This window comes from Chenopodium quinoa, unplaced genomic scaffold (assembly GCF_001683475.1).
Source record: "Chenopodium quinoa cultivar QQ74 unplaced genomic scaffold, ASM168347v1, whole genome shotgun sequence".
Lineage (NCBI taxonomy): Eukaryota > Viridiplantae > Streptophyta > Magnoliopsida > Caryophyllales > Amaranthaceae > Chenopodium > Chenopodium quinoa.
In genome coordinates, this window is record NW_018744041.1 from 1,880,203 (window position 1) to 1,900,681 (window position 20,479).

Genomic DNA, 20,479 nt, shown 5'->3' on the forward strand with positions numbered 1-20,479 from the left:
TATGCAATAATAATAAAAAAAAAGACTGCCATAATTTTGCTTTCTCTATTTTATTGGTAATACTAGATTACTAGTATACTTATAATAATAATAATAATAATATTACGTCTGAAATAAGAATTTGGACTAGAAAAAGCATCTCCAACAAAGAAAATATAGATAGAAAAAAGCATCTTCAAAATATTAAAATCAGATGTATGAAAATCTGAACAAAATAAAGCGTCGCCAATTTAATGATTCTAGGCACAAAAAGCGTCGCTAAGAAACTACACACATTTGGGATAATGCGCGAAATACGTAATTTTCGACGCTTCGTATATTAGTTAGGACACAAAAATCTCGACGCTTTTTTGTGTCTCTGCAAATTTTCGACTCACGTATTTTCGACGCTTTTTATCAGCGTCGAGAAATAATTTTTCGACGCTTTTTAGCGTCGAAAAAAGGCTTAAAAAGCATCCAAAAAACACGTTTTTTGTAGTAGTGCCTCTGAGGATCAGAATTTCCAGCCACCATTGTCGAACCTCCAAAGAAACTAGGTCAAAAATAATACGCAATAACCAGCTAGAACATTAATCAATCGAACAGTAACAAGTGATAGATCAGATCAAAATCAATTGAAAACCACAAGAATTTTCAGTCAAGAAACTGAAACAGAGATCAAGAGAATCAGAGCAATCGATCGTCAAAAATCGCACAACAATCGAACGAAAAATCCAGAAATCAATCAAGAAATCCAGAAATTAAACAAGTGTTTTCAGAAGCAGAAAAAAGAAATCAGGAAGAAATGTGGAAGAATCAGAGAAAACGAGCCAAGATCAAAGATCCTGCTTTGATACCATGACAAATTTTTGAGCAAAGAAAACAAAATCTGGAAAAACTTTGAGAGAAAAATGAAGAACAATCTAAGGTTAAGCAGAGAGATTTTATTGAAGATATTTTTGTGAATGATATACCTTACAGCAGCTAAGCCTATTTATAATAATAGCTAATAAACTAGAAGCTTCCAAATTATGTGAATTAGTTTGTTATAACAAACTTGAGCTGACGTGGCATGAATGCCAGATCAGCTATCACCAACAAATTCTTCATATATATATCGTCATTTATATCATTTGTACACAATTCATGTTTGTACATAGTGATATATAGAATTAGAATTAAGAGGGAGAGAATTAATTAAAGTGTTACAAAGAGAAAGAGATTGCATAAGAAGGTACGACGAATTGGTGATATTGATTACTGATGGATGCAAACATGTGTATAAGTCGTTAGCACGCACCCTATTGCTTTGTGCCAATAGTAGCGGAATGCCTCTATAATGTAATTAATTTATGCAAAACTGTTAAACAACAAGTATTTTCAAAGATAAATTGAAGTTGAGGAAGAAGAAGATCATATCATCAACAATCAAGCAACTCAAAGGCAAACAAAAACTAAGATTTGTGTATAATTAGATAAGTTCAAATATATATTTAGTGAGTGGAGATAGAAATTATCATCTCCATCATAGACAAATTTCAATTGGAGCCAATAACAATGCAACATATATAATAACTTTCTTTATATCATTAAATTAGTATAGCCATGCATTAAATTAAACTAATCTAAATCTATATGGTACAAACTAGAGCTAAAATCCTTTCAAAAAATTAAAAATAAAGCTTAGTTCTAAAGACAAAGGCATTGTTTAGTTTACCTTATTTTTAATTATTTCGAAAAAAATAAATTCAGATCAAATCATCGTTTTATGTGTAATTTTTTATCATTAAATATCTTTAATTTTGTAATGAAAAAATTTATGAAAATTAGTAATAAAATACAAATTATTACGAATCTAACAATGTACACTTAAGGTAAAAGATTGGTCAAATACTCAAGTCAGGCAATAAGATAAGATAAGATCAGATCAGATCAAACTAGACTAGATCAAATCAGATCTAATCAGACTAGATTAGATAAGATAAGCAAAAATCAGATAAACTAAACAAGGCCTAAGCATTAAAGTTAACTAGGTTAATTAGTTAAACACAATGCATCCTAAATCCTAATGCATAGCAGTGCACCATTTTTGACAATTACAATATTAATAAAATTATAAAAACACAATTTCCATTCAAGTCACCATATAGGCATGTATGCAAGTATTTACAAAATAAAAAATTTGCAAGTATTAAAGCCATTCGTGCCTTTCGGCACTAGAACGTGACTCTAATTTTTGGGCCATATTTGTTACTAGTGCATAAGGCCAGGCACCATGATCTAAGTCTCTCTCTCTCTTTTTATTTTATTTTTTTATGGGGCAACATTGTGAAAAGTTGTAAAACCCAACATTTTAACATGTACGTACTTATATAGCAAGTGATGAATGAAGATGGTAGTGACTTGGGGTGGTCGATGATCAAGGGGTGAAAGTGATCAAAATTCTCACAGATGATATATATACATGATGGAAAAAAAATCCCCCTTTTAAGTGCATCGATTTGAGACACATATTTTAGGTCTTTTATTTCAGGATGTGAGTTGAATGGTGTAAAATGTTATACGGAATATAAGTGGGGTTTAATTTATTGAAAATTAAATTTAATGGTGCTTAGACTAGTCATACCTCACACCAAGCATAAATTTAGATATGTTCTCACCTTCATATGATAACTAGAATGCACTCGTACCAGATACACGGACGTATTAATTTGCAAAAGGGAACAATATTTTAATTTCTTTATTATTTTAATTGGAATCTTTTACATATATCTTGTTGCTTAATTGGTGTAATTAAAGATAAAATTCTTCTTTTTCATGCTTGATTGTTATGTATGTTATCAAATGCGGAAATATAATTTTGCATTCTAAATAATTATATAGATTTATTGCAGTAAATCTATGTCATAATATGTATGCTCACCAAAAACTTTCCGTGATGATGCTAAGGTTAGTCACACCGGCCGTAGTTTTCCGTATGCTCACAAACTCTAGTGATGTTGCTTAGACCAATCATACACTCAATGAGGAAGAAGAGGAGAAATAATAGATGACGATGAACGAAAGAAATACAACACTTAGGCCCTGTTTGGTTTGATGTAAAAGGTTTTCATGGAAAATGAGCTTTCCATTTTTTTCTCATTTTCCTTTGTTTGGTTTGTTAAGGGTGGAAAACAATTTTTCCAAGGGTGGAAAATTCCATCCTTAATGATGAAAAACATTTTCCTTCTCAAAACAAGGGAAGCCACATTTTCCTCTCTTCCTTACCTCCTTTTTTTTACTTCCCTCTCATTCATCCTTACATTTCCACTCTTATTTTTTTTTTTATTTTTCTTGGACTTTTCTTGTATGCAACCAAACAAAGGAAAACTAATTTGCACTTGTGTTTTTCCTTGAAAATATGTTTTCCATGATAACTAATTTTCCATCGAAAATGTTTTACATTAAACCAAACGGGACCTTAAATTAATTTTTGGTGCTGAGAATGTATTTACATCTTAAAACAAATGAAAGATTTTTTATTTATAGAGTGTCCTATTTAAATGGCAACAAGAAATTGACAGAGAAGAAAAGCATAAACTAATGTATTTAAGAAATATTGTAAATAATTTAATTTGTGCGAAAATTAGTGCAAGTAAAATTTGCATTCATTGCCAAGTTCAAACTATTACATATTTACATGCACATCGATTAAACTACCACTAGCAAAGTGCCTTACAAAAAAACTACTACTAGCAGAGTAGCTTAGGGTCTGTTCTGTTCAGCTTAATTTCATTTCAGTTCGGTTCAATTCAGCTTCAATAATCAGTTCAGTTCAGTTATTTGCTAACTTATTTGTTTTATATGATTTAGCTAATGATATTGTAAATGACAATTTAGTTTAGCATGCCTTTGAGCCAATCTTTTTAAGTTCATCTTTATGTTTAATGATAATTAAAGCCAAATTTCATACTTTTTAGTATATATTTCAACAACAACAACAACAACAACAATAATAATAATAACAACAACAACAATAATAATATTCATTGTTCAAATGGTTATAATTTCACCGGCATTAATAAATATGATAATAAAAAATTTAAACCAAAAATAATATTTAGTGCATTCATTTTATTTTTCGTAATCATTAGTGGATTTATCATTAATAATCCACAGTTAAAAATCATTAATCCATAGTCAAATATTTCAGTTGAGTTCCGTTCAGTTGAGCTCCAATTAGTTCAGTTCAGTTCAGTTCAATCCCAATCAGTTTAGCTCAGTTCCAATCAATTCAGTTTAGTTGCTTTCAGTAAATCAGAACAGACCCTTAGTCATTGTACATAGTGGCATATTTATGGTCAATTATGCTTTGTCCATAATTCTTATGTCCGGCTTGAATAGAAGAAAAAAAAAGCCTGAAACATTACTCCTTACAGTCTTTAAACATTGTGAATATTCGTGATTATGTTACATAATCTCCATGATTAATGCATCTTTTTTTCTATGAAAAAAAGGAAGCACTTATTAATTGTAGTGGTCAAAATAGTCGATTAACTTTTGCTATAAATTTACTTATCAATTGTAATGCCCCCTCAAATAACTTACAATACTATGCATTAGGAGTTCCTCTTGTGAAAATAAAAAACTTACAATACTAGGTTGGTCTTAAGCTTGCTTATTCAACAAAATGTAGCCCAAGTGTATTAAGAGCATGTTCTATTCAGCTTAATTTCAGTTAAATTTAGTTCATTTTCTAATTTTCTTCTCTCATAAACAATTTATTTCAGCTCAGTTCAGTTCAGTTCAATTCAGTTCAACTCTAAACAGAACAGTTCAATTCAGTAAATCAGAACAAGCCCTGATTACATGGTATAAGCACGCCAGTTTCACATCTATGTTCTTTGTGTAGAATGTTATTACTTCGTTACACAATCACAATCATAGTCTCTCTCCTTTTAGAAATTTTATCATGCACGGATAGTCGGATATTCCCTCCGTTTCGTAATAATTACAACACTTTGACTTTTGTACTATTCATATGTTTACTTTGTCTCTATTATTTTATCAATTTATAAAAAAAAACATGTTTATTACCATGTAATATATTTTTGGATTAGTTTTAATGTACATTTTCATTAAATCAAATTTTTGTGGGCAAAGTTACACATCAGCATATGTATCGGTCAAAATTTGCGATTATTATGAAATGAAGAGAGTACTTTACTTAGTTAATTATACTTTTAAAAAAGTATAATCGGGAAACATAATACACATCATTACCCGATTTAAAAAAAGGAAAATTTGTCAATTACTACCGCAAGTTAATGCTACTTTGTAAATTACTACCGCAAATTAAAGGGATATAATGACGTCATAGTTGGGTTTAATGGGGGTTTGGTAGTAATCGCAACATCTTAAAATTTTTTATGGTAGTAATTCATAGCTTTTTTAATTTGCGGTAGTAATTTACAAAGTGGTATTAACTTGCGGTAGTAATTTATGCGCAAATTATCCTTAAAAAAAAAAAATCTAACAACACTTTTCACACTTAGAAGGTAGAAATGAATAGATGATGTTGGGCTTTAGTGACTTAGCAACGATGATAGATAGAGATACTCGGGCTAGCTAAATTTATGCGGTGGATTGGTCCAAATTTCTATGACTAATAGACTACAAACAACAATAACAATGATATCATGAAAATCTTATTTAAAAAAAAAACCTCCAACAAAATCAAAATTATCGATTAGCAAAGCAAGTAATTTTCGATTTTTGATTTGGCCGTTCTGACCACCCATACCCCTCTCTCGTCTCCTCACCCCTTTCTCGTCCTCTCTCTCTCTCCTCTTCCTTTGCGCTCTTCGTTCTTTCTCTCTCCTCTGCAAACAAACGCTCTCAACACTCTTCGAAACCCTAATTTCTCTCTTTCTTCCCTTTCTTCTCTCAAATCTTCTTCGCATATTTCTTTCCTTGAATCTCTCTGGTATTACCTCGGATTTATCGAATCTCAGCTTTCGATTTCGATCCCAATCCCTAACTATGGCCGACCGTAAGATTGATCTGCCTGACGATCTCCTTTTACCGACTCCCAAAGGTAAACCCTAACATTCCCCTCTTTTCGTCGTCAATTTTGATTTTCGATAATTTCCAGATTTGATTTCTGTTTTCGTTTCGAGTTTGTATTATATAATGTTTAATTAGGGCTTATCGATCTGAACAACAATGAAATTTTCCCTTTTTTCTTTGATTTTTGTTTCATTGCTATAGTTTTGGATCAGATTTTTCTTTTATTATCGCGCTAATGTTGCATAAATATCCTAGTATGTTATTCCTTCTTTTTTGTAATCTATCTGATTCGATGCTTTTTATTTTTTGTTTTATTATTGCTTTGCATAAAGGTGCTTGTTTAGCTGAATGCTGTTGCTTGTGTAAGCATGTGTATTCCGTGGATTTCTATTAGTAGCTTTGAAATTTCTGGATTTGTTCAACTTAACAGTGTTTCTTATTCGATTTGTTTCCGAAACTTGTATATATGTAACTCAATTTACTTTATTGTAGAATGCAGTATGAAGTTAGCTAATATTGTAATGATTGCTTATATGTTTGTTGTGTGAAGTTAATGATTTATATTTGATACACCAAGCAAATTTGCCAGCTGGGTTTTCGGGTGATTGTATGATTTTATGAGTTTTAACGTGTCTAATATGCTTACCATGTGTCTTGAAGCCTCTCTAGAATATGATGATGAAAAGGTCTCTATGGGATTCCTTGATGAGGTTAAAGGTATAGTTCATGGTAGTGATGGGTTTGGATTTAATTTACTCGCAATTAAGCTTATTTTTCATTTTTTTCAGTACCTTGTGTTTTAAGTAGTGTTTTTGAAATCATGCAGATCAAGCAGCGTCCGATAACAGCATTCCTTTGTCCCCACAATGGCTTTATGCTAAACCCAACGATGCCAAGCCGGTATGGATTTTGTTTATCATAAAGATCCAAGTTTTCCTCATTTCTTGTTTGAAAAGGGCATTGTGGGCCTTTGTGGCATCTCTATGTTTTGTCATAGAGGCATTTTGTTTCATTGCAGGATTAAGTGATTTATGCAAATCATGGATTTGTTTCTGTCCTATGGCTCAAATTATTCTCAATTTAATTGAATCCATTTTTTTGAAAGTTGACTTGTATTGTTGTTTTGTTGGTGTAATGTTTTTTTCTTGTCTTTGATTGGGTGCTTAAGTTTATTTCACTTATCTGAGAACAAGATACACCTTTGTCATGTAGGGTTACGAAGTTTGCCTTATCAATGAGCTTATCTTACAACCTTTCGTGGCTTGGCATTGCCTAGTCCTAGTTATTGGGTATTCTTACTGGTTTAGGATCAAAAAGTTGCTAGGCTGTTGGTTGTTGGTGTAGTACTTTGCTATGGGAAAGACTAGCTTTGGTCAATTTTGATTGGGTTAACAGGAATATGATGTTTCATCTACTTTTAACAGGATATCCGTGGCCCAAACACTCTTTCTCTTGGAAACTCCATGGATCCATCTCAGAAGGATAGTGACAAGAAGGACTGGAGGAAACTTGCTGCTGAGAATGAAAGCACTAGGCGTTGGCGTGAGGAAGAAAGGGAAACTGGGTTACTCGGTAGAAGGGATCGCAGGAAAACTGATCGCCGCGTTGAAAATGTCTCCGTGAGGGAAAATTCAGAGGCAAGAAACTCACCCTCTTCTGAGCGTTGGCATGATGCGGCCGGTCGCAATTCTGCCCATGAAACAAGGCGTGATAGCAAATGGTCTTCTAGGTGGGGCCCTGATGACAAGGAGAAGGATTCACGACCAGAGAGGAAAACAGATATTGAAAAGGAAGACACTCATAATGATGGTCAATCCACTATGAGTGGCAATCGGGATGCTGAATCGCGTGATAAGTGGAGGCCTCGCCATAGAATGGAGCCTTCTTCTAATACACCTACTCCATTCCGTGCTGCTCCTGGATTTGGCCCTGATAAAGGAAAGGTGGATGGTGCTAACATGGGATTTACTGTTGGAAGAGGGAGGTCAAATGGTGTACCTATGGTGAAGCCTGCACTGGGAAGTACAAGTGGCACCGTCAAAGTTGATAAGAATGAGCACATTCTTGGGAAACCAAATCTTGTGCCAGAGCAGTTTCATTACCCCAGGGCTAAACTTCTTGACATTTACCGGTCACAAAAGCTCTGTGGAACTTCTTTTTCCAAGCCTGATTCCATGGAAGAAGTGCCCTCCTTAGCTCAGGAGGAGGCTGTTGAGCCATTGGCTTTTGTTGCACCAGATGCTGAGGAAGAGGTGAGAACTATAATTTATTTCTTTTAAATCGTTTAATGAATTATGGCATTTAATCCGTTTATGGGTTATTATTCTATGCTGTTTATTATAACAGTCCCTTCTCATGAGAATTGTATGCATAGGTTTTTTAGGAGTCTTGAATACATACTGCTGGATGCTATTATTGATATTATTTGCTTAAACACAGGCACTACTTAAAGATATATGGAAGGGAAAAGTTACTGGCAGTGGGGCTTCATACAATCCATACAGACAGGGCAAATTTTCTGAGGTTGCAACAGGTAATTTATTCACAATGACTTTTATTGTTATGAAAAAGAAACTGCATGAACTATCTTTTCCTGATGGTAGTAATATGTTTTTCCCAGGTATTGGCAACATGGATCCTCTTGATGAAGACCAGGATGCCCCTCCTCCAATTGCTGGGGAGGCTATCAGTTTCCACGATTCAGCAAGTGGTAAACCTCGACAGGCTGATGGTGAGGATCCTCACTTTCATCTTCGTGTTTATTACTTTATCTTTTCAAAAGAATATTGTTTGAATGTCAATTCTAAGTTAAATATTGCTACATGTTTCAGGGAAAAATGCTCAATATGCTGTAGAATTCAAAGGCTGGAGCATGGAATCTGAGGGACCAATTTCAACAGTCTCAAAAATTGCTGATGCTGCACAGACTGATGATGAAAATTACCAAATCACTCCCCTCAAAGTTGCTGAGATTGACCGTGCTACTTTTGATATTAGTTCTAACCTTCCCGATGATTCCAACTCATTGTTTTTGTCAGAATCTCTTGAAGATAGCCGGGGTAACAGTTTGCTGTATGCCCAGATTGAGAGAAATGGTAATCGTGTCAGTGATGGTGTACCACATGAGGAGTTAAGTTTATATTACCGTGATCCTCAGGGAGAGATACAGGGTCCATTTCTTGGTGTTGACATCATCTCATGGTTTGAACAAGGATTTTTCGGCCTTGACTTACCAGTTCGCTTGGCAGATGCTTCAGAACATGCCCCCTTTCATGAGTTGGGTGATGTAATGCCACATTTGAATGCTCAGGAAGGGCCTGGTATCAATTCAGATTTAAATTCCAAGATTGATAACCCTGGAGGGTCCACATCCACCTCAGAGATGAATGATGTGTCCGCTTTAAATAACCAAACTTGGCGGTTGTCAGGGTTGGACAATCATTCAAATCAACCAGCTCACACTCGAATGTTTGAGCATGATGTTTTAGCACAACATGCTTTTTCTGAAGGGAAAGGTTTCCATGATTCTTCTGCTCTAGATGAAGGTATTGTTTTAAGAATCGCCTTTCTGTGTTTAGTTGTTTATCACGTGTTTGTTGGTGAATGTGACTTTATAATGTTAACACCATCTCTTTGCTTGTGCTGCAGAGATTGTATTTCCTGGAAGACCTGGGACGGCCGGGAGTGGCGGTAACCCTGTTGGGAGACGTTTGAGAAGTGCCGATGGGCCTGTGACAAATAATATTGGTTATCATACACATCCAATTGAAGCAAAAGAAACTGGCATGCCAATTCAGAAAGATGATAAGCTGCACCCTTTTGGATTGTTGTGGTCTGAACTTGAAAGTAATTCAAACAGGCAAGCCCAACCTTCAAGTATGCCCTCTACCATGGGTATGCCTGGTCATCTTATGGGTCATTCTCCTGGGAGGAATGCTTCTTTTGGTGGCCTTTCTGATCAAAATATTGAGGAATCGTGGCCTAATTTCTATGATAAAGGTCCTATTTCTAATTCAAACATGTTTGGGGACGCATTGGAGACCCAACATTTTTCTCACCTTGATCAAGAATCCAATCACCGTGAATTAGCTGAGCAGTTAATGTCGAGAAAGCTTCAGCAGCAGCATATCCAACAGAGAAATATCTTGTCTCAACGGAATCACTTAAATGAGTCACCTCTAGAACAAGTCCATGGCCGAGGATCACTTCATCACCAGTTGTCAAATCAATCTTTGTCTGAGGTTGAGCACATCTTGGCTCTCCAGCAACAGCGGCAGCTGGAGCTCCAACAACGGCAGTTGGAGATCCAACAACATCAAAGTCATCAATTGCAGCCACAGCAGCAGCAACAACAACAGCTTCAGCAAATTCTTTTGCAGGAGCAGCAGTCCCAGGCTAGGCAACTAATCCTTGAGCAGTTTATTCATGGTCGTGAGCCTGGCTTTGCTCAATCTCATATGGATCCTAGTTCAGGCTTGGATCAGATGTTGCTGAAGCAGCATCTTCTACGTGATTCCCAAACCCATTTGCATCAGCCTTCAAGGCACAATGATCCTTACTTGGAACAACTAATACAGGCGAAGTTAGGCCAAGTAACACATCATGATCGCCAGGCTGATCTCTTAGAACTGATGCAGCACACACGGCATGAACAATTTCGGTCTCAACAATTGCTGCAGCAGGAGCAATTACAGGCTCGGCAGATGTCAATGGGCCTCAGGCAGGAACTGGGGGAGGGAAGATCAATTGGCTCAGTTTGGCCAGTGGAAGAAGCAGAGCAATTTCTTCGCAACCCTGTGGCCTCTCAACGAGCTCATTCTGCTGCTTTCAGCCCACCTCCGTTTAGCCCTCTAGACATGCTGCAGCAGCAGCAGCAGCAGCAGCGAAGGGCGCAGCAGGAGGAGCTGCAGCTAAGAGAAATGGAACGGAACATTCAAATGCAGGAGCGATTGAAAAGAGGGTTATATGATCCTGGGACATTACAATACGAACGTGCAATGTCTTTGCAAGGTGGAGGTCCTGGTGTTAACATGGAAATGGCCAATGCTATGGCTCGACTGCAGGGTTTGGATATTCAAGATCCTAACAATCATGTACGCTCTGCAGGTCAACTGGGCTCATTAGGTTCTGGCACCCATTCTCATCATCCTCATCACTCTTTTGTTCCTAATGAATTTAATGCTTCTCATTTTGATGGCGAGGGCCGCTGGCCTGACAGTGATAACCGTGTGTCAAATGATTGGATGGAATCCCATATCCAACAGCTGCATCTTAATGCTGAACAACAGAAGAGGGAGCAACAACTTGATGAAGATAACTCAAAGAGATTGCTCATGGAACTGCTGCATCAGAAATCTAACAATCAACCAACACAACCCCTAAGTTTGAATGAAGGTCCACCATTGGAGAGAAGAACTCCTGCATTTTTTTCTGGGCCTAGCTCTAATGATCACTTGTTTAACCTTGCCCATGAGCGTGATGTTGGTTTAGCCAATCCTGCTGCTGTCCCATCCTTTGTCAATATGGCAGCTGAACAATCTCAGCTCCGACTAGCTGATGAGCAGGCTGGTGGTTTTGACAATAGTGGGAGATTGACTGGTCGATCTAACTCTGGAATAGTTATGGATGGAGATGCTATATACACTGGAATCAGTAGAAGTTCTTCGCTGATGTACCCTAATTCTGATATGGGTGGCAACACTTATATTGATCGTGAATTCTCTGAGGTGGAGGGAAAGAAGTGGGCTCCCAAAATTGAAGATATGGTGAAGGGTTCAATGATGGAGAATCCTGAGAATATTTCAAAGCAGCATGGAGTTACAGCATTGGATGGGAGGGAGATACCATCCAGTTCCATCAACAGGCAGAACTCAATTGGGGTTGCTGGTAAATTTTCTGAGATTTACTTCTACTAATGGTTCCAAAATTTTCGGAGTCGGAAATAATTGTGGTTTCTGTTGCTTGCAGCTGGACAAGGAGGATTTTACAATGATAAAATTGGGCGATCTAATTCCTTTACTGAGGAGGTTGATAGGTAATGAATCTGAATGGTTATTGTTACTGTTAGATGCTGGTGGAATTGTAATCACTGGATTTTTATGTATATATTGTTTTTGACGAAGATGGGAAGTAGATTACCAGGATCGCTATCATGTTGCACTATGTGCCAGTCTTGGGTCTGTGTTTTGGTTGGATTGCCATCCATGTTGTGAATGTGGTCACTTTGATGAATATTATGTTGTTATCTTCAGAATTCTGCTTGGCCTGAACTCAGATGTTTAGGTGACACATTGGTAGTGATTGCTTAAAGAGGAGGGATACAATCTTGGATAATTTGTAGGGAAAACAATCTTTTTTTAAGTCAGTTTGCTTCATTAACATTACGACTACCATTTGACTGTTTTAGAGACCTAAAACATGAGGTAAAATCTGGAATTTCAGCCCGATTAGTGTGGGATGGAAAGGGAAGGAAGTGTGTCTTTGGGGCTATTAATGGTGCCTGGGGAAATCATTAAATTGTAATATTTGTAAATAATTTTGTTGAAAAGATGGTTGTTAAAGAAATACTTAATATGTGGTTGTTTGTAGAAAGTGAGATGTGAATGGTAGTTACCCACAATTTTTCCTAAATTAAATAATCAAAGTTTGTTGCCATAGGAGAAGGTATGCAGAGCAAGGTCTTGCTCTGAAGTACAATTTGCTGCTTTAACTGTATATGACGAGGCAAGAGCTAAGAGGACACCAGAAGAGCTGATAATATTCAGGTGCTTTGGTAGATAAATATACTAATCAAATTGCTGATTAGGTTACCATGTGGTTTAGTTGGCAGTTGACCACAATGGAATCTATTGCATTAGTTTGTATCTTACAGTGAAGGGCATGTTAAACATACTGAAACTGTGTACATTTTAATGAGATTAGAGAAAAGAAATTGAAATTAAACTTTCATCTTCTGTTCTTTTGTCGTAAGAGATTTCAACTGAATTTGCCTTTTCCTCTTGATTCTCTTAGCGTGCTTGATTCCTTTTATCTACTATCGCCATCTATAAGTTGCCTTTTCTATCTCTTTGTAACCTTAGTTCTAGCCCACATTTTGTTGTTTGGTTTTAGCAACCCTTGGATATCATTTGATGTTTAGCTGACAAAAAGTCATGGTGGCAAGTTGATTTCCATGATGCTTTACCCCCCTTTAGATGTTTACATAAGATTATTTAACATTGAAGGGAAAAACTGTTTGGGGTCATGGTGGTGAGTTGAGCACAAAAATCTCTAATTCTCTAGGGTATGTGCAGCAATTATTTTATGGTTGTGGGACCGTACAACCTCTGTGTTGGATCAGTAAAGTTCAGAGTTGTATTGCACAAGCTCCCCTTAACATTCCCAGACTGATTTTTCTTCCGAAAATGCTTTTTTTCCCCTGAGACACACATCCATTAATATGTGTTTCTGTGTGCAATCTTTGGGACCAGAAAAATGCTGTTTATGGTTTTTGTATAATATTGATGTCTTTTTATGGTGTTATAGAAAAGAGGACTTGATTAATTGCTCTGCTTTTTAGTCAAACTGATTGTTTCTTTGTTCTATTTAACTCCTTTTAGCTCTTAATGTTGAAGGTTTTTCCCCCTTAAATATGTATTTGTGATGCAGGATACCTACTGTTCTTTCCAGAGGTTCAGAAAATGTCTTGTTTAAACGTCCACCTGTATCTCGTCCTTTGTCATCTCAGGAGGGGATCTCTGATCTAACAATTGATGCTCCCAGTAAAGGAATGAGCTCATCTATTGGAAATCCTGATGGTATGTATACTGTTGCACTTAATTAAGTTAATGAATTGGAATCTTGGAGATCTGTTTGAGTGGCTATGGTTTCCATGTTTGCTAATATTCTCTTTTGGCCTAAAACATAGTATAAGCTTTTTATTAATCTTTCCTGGAATTTGGTTGGATGTTTAGGAGTTGTGCATGGGTAGAACAAGCAATTACAAGTGTTGTTCTTTTGGGTTGGTGAGAATACTTTGGCAATTGTGTTCCTGGGTGCCCTTTAATACTAAATTTTTTTTTTTTTTTTAAACACGAATTGACTTTTATGCCTCTCAAAGCACAACTTTTGACCATCAATATCATAAATTACTTATAAGTATCACTAAAATTTAAATATAGTTGACATTTTGAAACTATGCATTGAGACCAATTGAACAAAAGCTCACATGACTCCGATTGTCCTTGCTTGTAAACCACAAAAGAAAGTAAAAGGAGAGTGTGTGAATAGTGTAAAATTACAAGGTGTGTAAACTAATAAAATGGGTAATTATTTTAATGAAATGTGTGGGTGCCAACTGGATTAATTGGTAAAAAAAGATTAATTGGTAAAAAGCTTTGGGGGATGGTACTCATATCTTTGATTGATTATGATACACCAAAATCAAACTTTTAAAAGGAATGTTAGTGGGTACGTAGTAATTATATGCTGTATCCATTCACATCATTCTTTGGAGGACATAGCAGATATGTTCGAATAAATATCAGAGTACTTGTCTGTTTTCTTCCTCTCTAGTGAAGACAGTTAATTACTCTAGCTACAAACCAGAGCTTGATCAATACCCTGCTGATCATTTTATAATCCTGAGGATACATGTTCAGGTTATAGATGTTTATATTGAAGACACTGCATGGAGGATCTCTGTGATTTTCTTTTTCTTAGTGTTAGTTTATACTGGGATGCTGATACATAGACATTTTAGGTGGAAGACGGGAAAACGCAGCTGCACAAGCTCCTGATACCTCTATCAAGAAGGATATGCGTTTCAGACGAACTAATTCTTGTAGCGACTCTGATGTTTCAGAGACATCATTCATAGACATGTTAAAGAGTAATGCTAAGAAGCCGCCTCAGCCTGATTCTCATGTGACAGGTGCCTCAGAATTGGCTGATGCGCAGGGTAAGAGTGGGAAGAAGAAAGGGAAAAAAGGAAGGCAGATTGATCCAGCACTTCTAGGCTTTAAGGTTACTAGCAACCGTATCATGATGGGCGAGATTCAAAGGATAGATGATTAGCTTTTTTTTTTTTTATGTATTCATTGCTGTACCTAATTTTTTTTTCTTTAGGTCTTGTAAGAGGTGTACAGTTTTTTTTGTAAAGCCCTTTTCCCTCTTATTGGGAATTCATTGATTTTCAGGCCAATTACCCTGTTTTACCTGTTCATGGAAGGGTTGATAGAAGAGCTGATGTAATGTTTAGGCAGCTTATGTATCCCGTGTAGTGTTCTTGTACATACTGAGCTGAGCTTTTTAAATGAATAGCAGTTGCAGAAAGAAAGTTTATCAATTAGAAATCTTGGTTTTGGGATTCATGCATCCTCATCTGTCATCTCCCATCGTCTAAGGGTGTTCAAAACTACCTGTCCCTTTTGATCTGGCCTGCTGACCCGATTCAATTAGTCGGGTACTTGAGCAAGTTCTGAAAAATACTTATCATGTCAATTGGTATGTGTTCGTTATTTCACTACTAGAAATTTGTTGATATCGGGTCATGGGCTGGCATTCGGGTACCTGAATCCTTGTGATTTTTTTTTCTGTTTCAAACTTTCAATTGTGTGCGATTCTTTAAGTGGGAATTGCATTTATACACGGAAAACTTTTGTATACACCCGGTTTTCAGTAATTTACTAAACATTGGGTTCACTTTTGTCAGATTTAGTGTCACTTTTGTCAAATTTAGTGTCATTTTTGTCAAATTTATCAATGAAGCATAAATAACTTTTATATATGTCAGGGTAACTTTTGTGCGTTTTAGTGTAACTTTTGCACATTTTATTGTCACTTTATAACGGATGTTTAGTAATTTACTGAACATCCGTTTTATTTAAAAGTTTGTCTTTATACACATACCTCTAATGTTCATCAGCCGAATAATTAAATTCAAGTGTTTAATAATGATATCAATGGAAATTTCCTATTGATTTTTTTTTTGACGGGACCTATTGATTATTAAAAATATCGTTCACATTAACACGTGTGCCGATCAAACCGAGTTACATAAATAAAAACTCGACAATGGAAATTTCCGGATTGACTCAACTCAACTAATCCTTGTGTAGGATGACTTCAACATATATAGACTAGATTGCACAATTGCACCATTATGAATGAACAAAATTAAAATCTGGCATCAACAAAATAAAATTGAGGCCCTTTATAGTTTACCTTTACGAGCTTTGCAGTAAAATAAACTAAGGTACTAATACCATATATTATACCGATGAAATGTGTCAAATTACATCAATGTAACGCACCTAAAATCATTAGAAGATAAGCCCTAAACAACACTTGTTCATTTTTGACATAACGAAACTAACAATGTCCCTCTAAAACAATAAAAAGATATATAACTTAGTTCTAATACTCTACCTCAAATTTTTGTAGATGAGTGTGAAAATAAGAGCTAACGCTAAAGAAACGAAGGAAGCAAAGAAGAAGATCCCCCAATCCTTGTCAACCCCAACTTCCGACTCGAAGATGATCGTAAAGATGACTTTGTCAATCGTTAGGAAGACGTAGAGCCACCAAAATCTCCAGAACTCCATGATCGAGAATGAGAGTAATAGCAGTGATTAGAGTGTTGGAGAAAAAGAGATGAGAGCAAAATGAAAGGGAAGGGAGTTGTATTTCACTGAATGAATAATAACATCATTACAATGTTGGGCTAAATAAATAGCTCTCGTAATTACAACTCCGCAAATTAGTTACTCCGTACAAAATTATTCCCTCATACATTCCCTTTGCCCACTGCCCAAAATAACCAACTAAAGACGTCAACAAAAGAAATACAGTACAGTAGTCCATAAAATAAAATAATAATAATAAAAAAATTAAGGGTACTTTCTTTCATAAAAATGTTAAACTTTGACCGGTGTATAATTTTGGATAACTTAATTAATTTACATCTTTATTGTATAAGTAAAGGGAGAAGAAAGACTAAATATTGGTGTCCAATTTAAAGATAACCCAAATAACCCTTTTATGGAGTACTTTATGTTATTATTAATTTTTTTAATAGGGATAATAATTTTTTTTTGGTGCAAAAATAGGGATAATAATTAATACTTCCTCCATTATTTTCACTTGACCTGTTTCTTTTATCATCATTTTCAAAGTAAAATTTTAATGATTAATCACTATTTTTTTAAGCAACGATTAATCACTTAAATTTTTAACAAGTAAAAACTATAAAAGTCATATTATTATAGTACTTATTGAGACAAATTTAAAAAGATCCCACATAATATGTTTTTTCTTACGTATTATTCATAAAAGAAAGTTAAAAAAAAAGGATGGTAAATAATGTAAGAGTTAAAGCGGGTGAAGTAAAAAAAAGAAAAAAGTATTAGTTAAACAAAGACCCAAAAGCATAATACTTCGTACCCACCTATTATACAGAATACAAAGTAAAGCCAAGTTTCAAATAGAATTTACAAATCTCTTAATAAGTACTCGTAATTAATATCCCTTTAATTGAGCCTTTTCCAAATGCACATACAATAATTGTATGTGTAGCCTTTGTGTTAAAAATGCATGAATTTCCAAATGCACATCTTTATATATCATCAAATTCAAGCATCAAATTAACAAATGTTTTTTTTTTTAATTTTTTTTTTCTTTTTTGTTTTAAAAAAATATATTTTTTTGAGCCTTTTGGACCCAAAAATCCCTTCCAAATAGTTCCTAAGTTTTATACAAGGATCAAACAACTCCTTTAGCTCCAAAAAGCTCCTAATTAAACACCCCTATAGCTTTTTAGTTGTTTATATTCTATGTGTTTCTTAATAATTGCAATACTTTGACTAACACACATGCAAATACTCATATTTGACCAATAATTTTATAATTATGTGTAATTAAAAAGTATATAAGGTTAATATAATGAAAACATACATAAAAACTAATCTAAAAATATTTTACATGACTTTTTTTTTTTTTTTTTTTTATAATATTGGTAAAAAGTATAGTCAAAATAAACATATGAATAGTGTAAAGATCAAACTGTTGTGATTATGATGAAACGGAAGAAGTACTTTAAAAACAACTAATGACTATTTACCTAACACTTTTATATGGATAGTTAATTATGAATTTATGATTAGCTAGTTAAAAACTTAAAACAACCAATGTAGCTAAATGCCAAATATGACCTTTAGCTTTTTGGTTATTTTATACACTAAAAGAACTTTAACTAGTAACTACTAAACACTTTTAAACAAACATTTAATTACAATCAACTAAACACTAAAAGAGCTTTATGGTTATTTACTAAACACTTTTACACAAACATTTAATTACAATCAACTAGTCAAAATAGTCTGATGCAAACAACTAATAAATTGTCACAACAAATAGGACTTGAGGAATTGCTTTGGAAAAATCACAATTACTGGAGTGTTACACAAGTACCAAACAAGGCCAATGGCCAATGAATCGACATTGTTTCTTTGTATCCTCAACTAGAAGGCTAGCACACAAAAACTCAAGCTTTCTTATAATTTTCTTGTATCTTTTTTATCAAGTACTCCTCCAAAGCAGCTCCCGCCTCAATTATCTTTGTATGAGGTTTTATATCAACCTCAATCACCTCATCCAACAATCCATCCAATCTTTCCATCTCCTCTGCCTGAGCAATTCGCGGTATGACTTCTTGCCAAGTACCAATATATGGTGCTTCACCATGTTTAAGAAGCTCTCCAAGCACCTCAAAAGCTTCTTCTATCCTACCCACATTACACAAACCTTTAATCAAAGAATGTGTGATTGAAAAATGTGGAGAACAACCTTTCGAGATCATTTCCTCCAAGTACTTCTTAGCTTCATCATACATCCCTTGATCAACCAAACCACCTACCAATGTTCGATAGGACACCAAATTTGGCAAACATCCATTCGAATACATATCATCCAAAATCTTGATGGCCTCTTGTGCACGCCCCTCTCTACACAAACCCAACATAACCGTGTTGTAATGTGTTATATTTGGATTACACCCTTTAACTTTCATCCTACATAACAACTTATAAGCCTCCTTAAGCTTCTTCTTCCTACACAAACTATTCAACAAACTAGTATAGCTCAAAGTATCAGGCATGAAACCCTTGTTGAGCATATCATCCAACAAATCCATAGCTTTAGTCACTTGACTCTTCCTACACAATGCCTGCATCAAAATCCTATATGATTCAACATCAGGCAAAACTTCTCTCTTAAGCATTTCATTGAACAGCTTATACGCAACACTTAATTCATCATTACCACAAAATGCCTTCATCAAAATGTTGTAAGATTTCACATTTGGGGTCACTTCATACTTACTTGCAATCCTAAAAAGATCAAAAGCAGGCCTAAGAAAATTCCTTTGTGATACAAGAATAGCAAGAACATGATTTAGGTGTTTCGAGGTCGGCTTACAATCATACTCTACGATGCTATAGAACATCTTAAGGGCCTTTTCAGGCATCTGGGCATCGCCATAAATGCAAATTAAGCTCGAAAATAAACCTGGGGTAGTGGGATAACGAAGGCGTTTGAGCTCAAGAAGAAGCTTTTCCATGAGAGAGAATTGGCGGGCATTTCCTAATTTGAGAATTAGAGTGTGACAAGTGGAGTAAGAATGACGAAAATTGGGTTGACGAGAAGCTAAATCGAAGATTTCTTTGGCTAAAAGAGGGTCTGATTGAGAGGAAATTAGCTTTTGGACTCGATTTGGGGAAGCAATTAGGGTTCTTGAGAATAATTGTATGGCATTTTGGGTTTCTGGGTTGTTTCTTATTTGTTTCTGTTGTTGTGATGATTGTTGTTTTTGTGGATTGATTGAAGAAGAAGAGTAGAAGAAGAGATTACTGAGAAGAGAGAGATTACCAGTGTTGCGTAAAACAGAGTTGCATGATGATTGCAGAGTAGAACGATGCATTTTTTTGGGGAGCTTAATTTTAGTTTCTGTTGCTGGGCGATCTACTAGTCATTCATAAATCATAATGCTATATTGTGTTTGTTTTCGGGACAATTACGGGTGGTTTGAGGGACCGTCACGGGTGGTTTATTTGGTACATAAACGCGTAGTAGATGTAGATTAAAAACCTTGGATTGTCCGGGTTAAATTAGGATATGGGTACTTCTTTGTAGCCTTTTTCGGAGAGAAAATTAAAATAAGTTCATTTTAAGTATAATCTTATAACAAGTTTCAATAAGGTCCAAGACGTTAAAGATAGTGAAAAGATAAATGAAATGATTCGAACTCAATATTATCTTTAATAGTTTGAGTGTCAAATGATCAAAACACTTTTTTTTTTTTTTTTTTTTTTTTTTTAATGTGTTCATTTGACATTGAACTAGCAAAACTCAAAATAAAATAAATTGGCTCTTAGCTCTTTTTTTTTTACAATTTTGCTCCATTTAATTCATTTTGTGA

General features: G+C 35.1%; 2 protein-coding genes across 5 annotated transcripts; one reads left to right on the forward strand and one right to left on the reverse strand.

The window, feature by feature from the left end:
- The first annotated feature begins 5,708 nt into the window (after nucleotides 1–5,708).
- On the forward strand, nucleotides 5,709–15,359 carry LOC110690510. 4 transcript variants are annotated; one of them, XR_002505110.1, is made up of 11 exons: nucleotides 5,709–6,055; nucleotides 6,688–6,744; nucleotides 6,854–6,927; nucleotides 7,452–8,279; nucleotides 8,467–8,560; nucleotides 8,648–8,758; nucleotides 8,859–9,572; nucleotides 9,676–11,913; nucleotides 11,995–12,061; nucleotides 12,685–12,791; nucleotides 13,675–13,801. XR_002505110.1 is itself a non-coding variant. In XM_021867359.1 (11 exons), the coding sequence occupies exons 1-11, from the start codon at nucleotides 6,001–6,003 to the stop codon at nucleotides 15,079–15,081; spliced, it is 4,701 nt and encodes a 1,566-aa protein (XP_021723051.1). In that variant the 5' UTR covers nucleotides 5,709–6,000; the 3' UTR covers nucleotides 15,082–15,359. The 4 variants fall into 4 exon arrangements, 3 of the variants coding, with proteins under 3 accessions (XP_021723051.1, XP_021723052.1, XP_021723053.1); XM_021867359.1 differs by lacking the exon at nucleotides 12,685–12,791 and adding an exon at nucleotides 14,768–15,359 and having other exon boundaries at nucleotides 13,675–13,823; XM_021867360.1 differs by lacking the exon at nucleotides 12,685–12,791 and adding an exon at nucleotides 14,768–15,359 and having other exon boundaries at nucleotides 6,697–6,744; nucleotides 13,675–13,823.
- Nucleotides 15,360–18,242: 2,883 nt separating this feature from the next.
- Nucleotides 18,243–20,431, reverse strand: LOC110690512 (pentatricopeptide repeat-containing protein At4g01400, mitochondrial-like). The gene has a single exon (XM_021867362.1). The coding sequence runs from the start codon at nucleotides 19,979–19,981 to the stop codon at nucleotides 18,548–18,550; it is 1,434 nt and encodes a 477-aa protein (XP_021723054.1). The 5' UTR covers nucleotides 19,982–20,431; the 3' UTR covers nucleotides 18,243–18,547.
- Between the last annotated feature and the right edge of the window lie 48 nt (nucleotides 20,432–20,479).

Excerpts from the sequence above, each read along its gene's own strand:
- LOC110690510 (XM_021867359.1), top strand. The coding sequence starts at position 6,001 with ATGGCCGACCGTAAGATTGATCTGCCTGACGATCTCCTTTTACCGACT. Across the intron at positions 6,056-6,687 it reads CCTTTTACCGACTCCCAAAG|CCTCTCTAGAATATGATGAT; the intron begins GTAAACCCTAAC and ends TGTGTCTTGAAG. Across the intron at positions 8,759-8,858 it reads TAAACCTCGACAGGCTGATG|GGAAAAATGCTCAATATGCT; the intron begins GTGAGGATCCTC and ends TACATGTTTCAG.
- LOC110690512 (XM_021867362.1), bottom strand. The coding sequence starts at position 19,981 with ATGCATCGTTCTACTCTGCAATCATCATGCAACTCTGTTTTACGCAAC.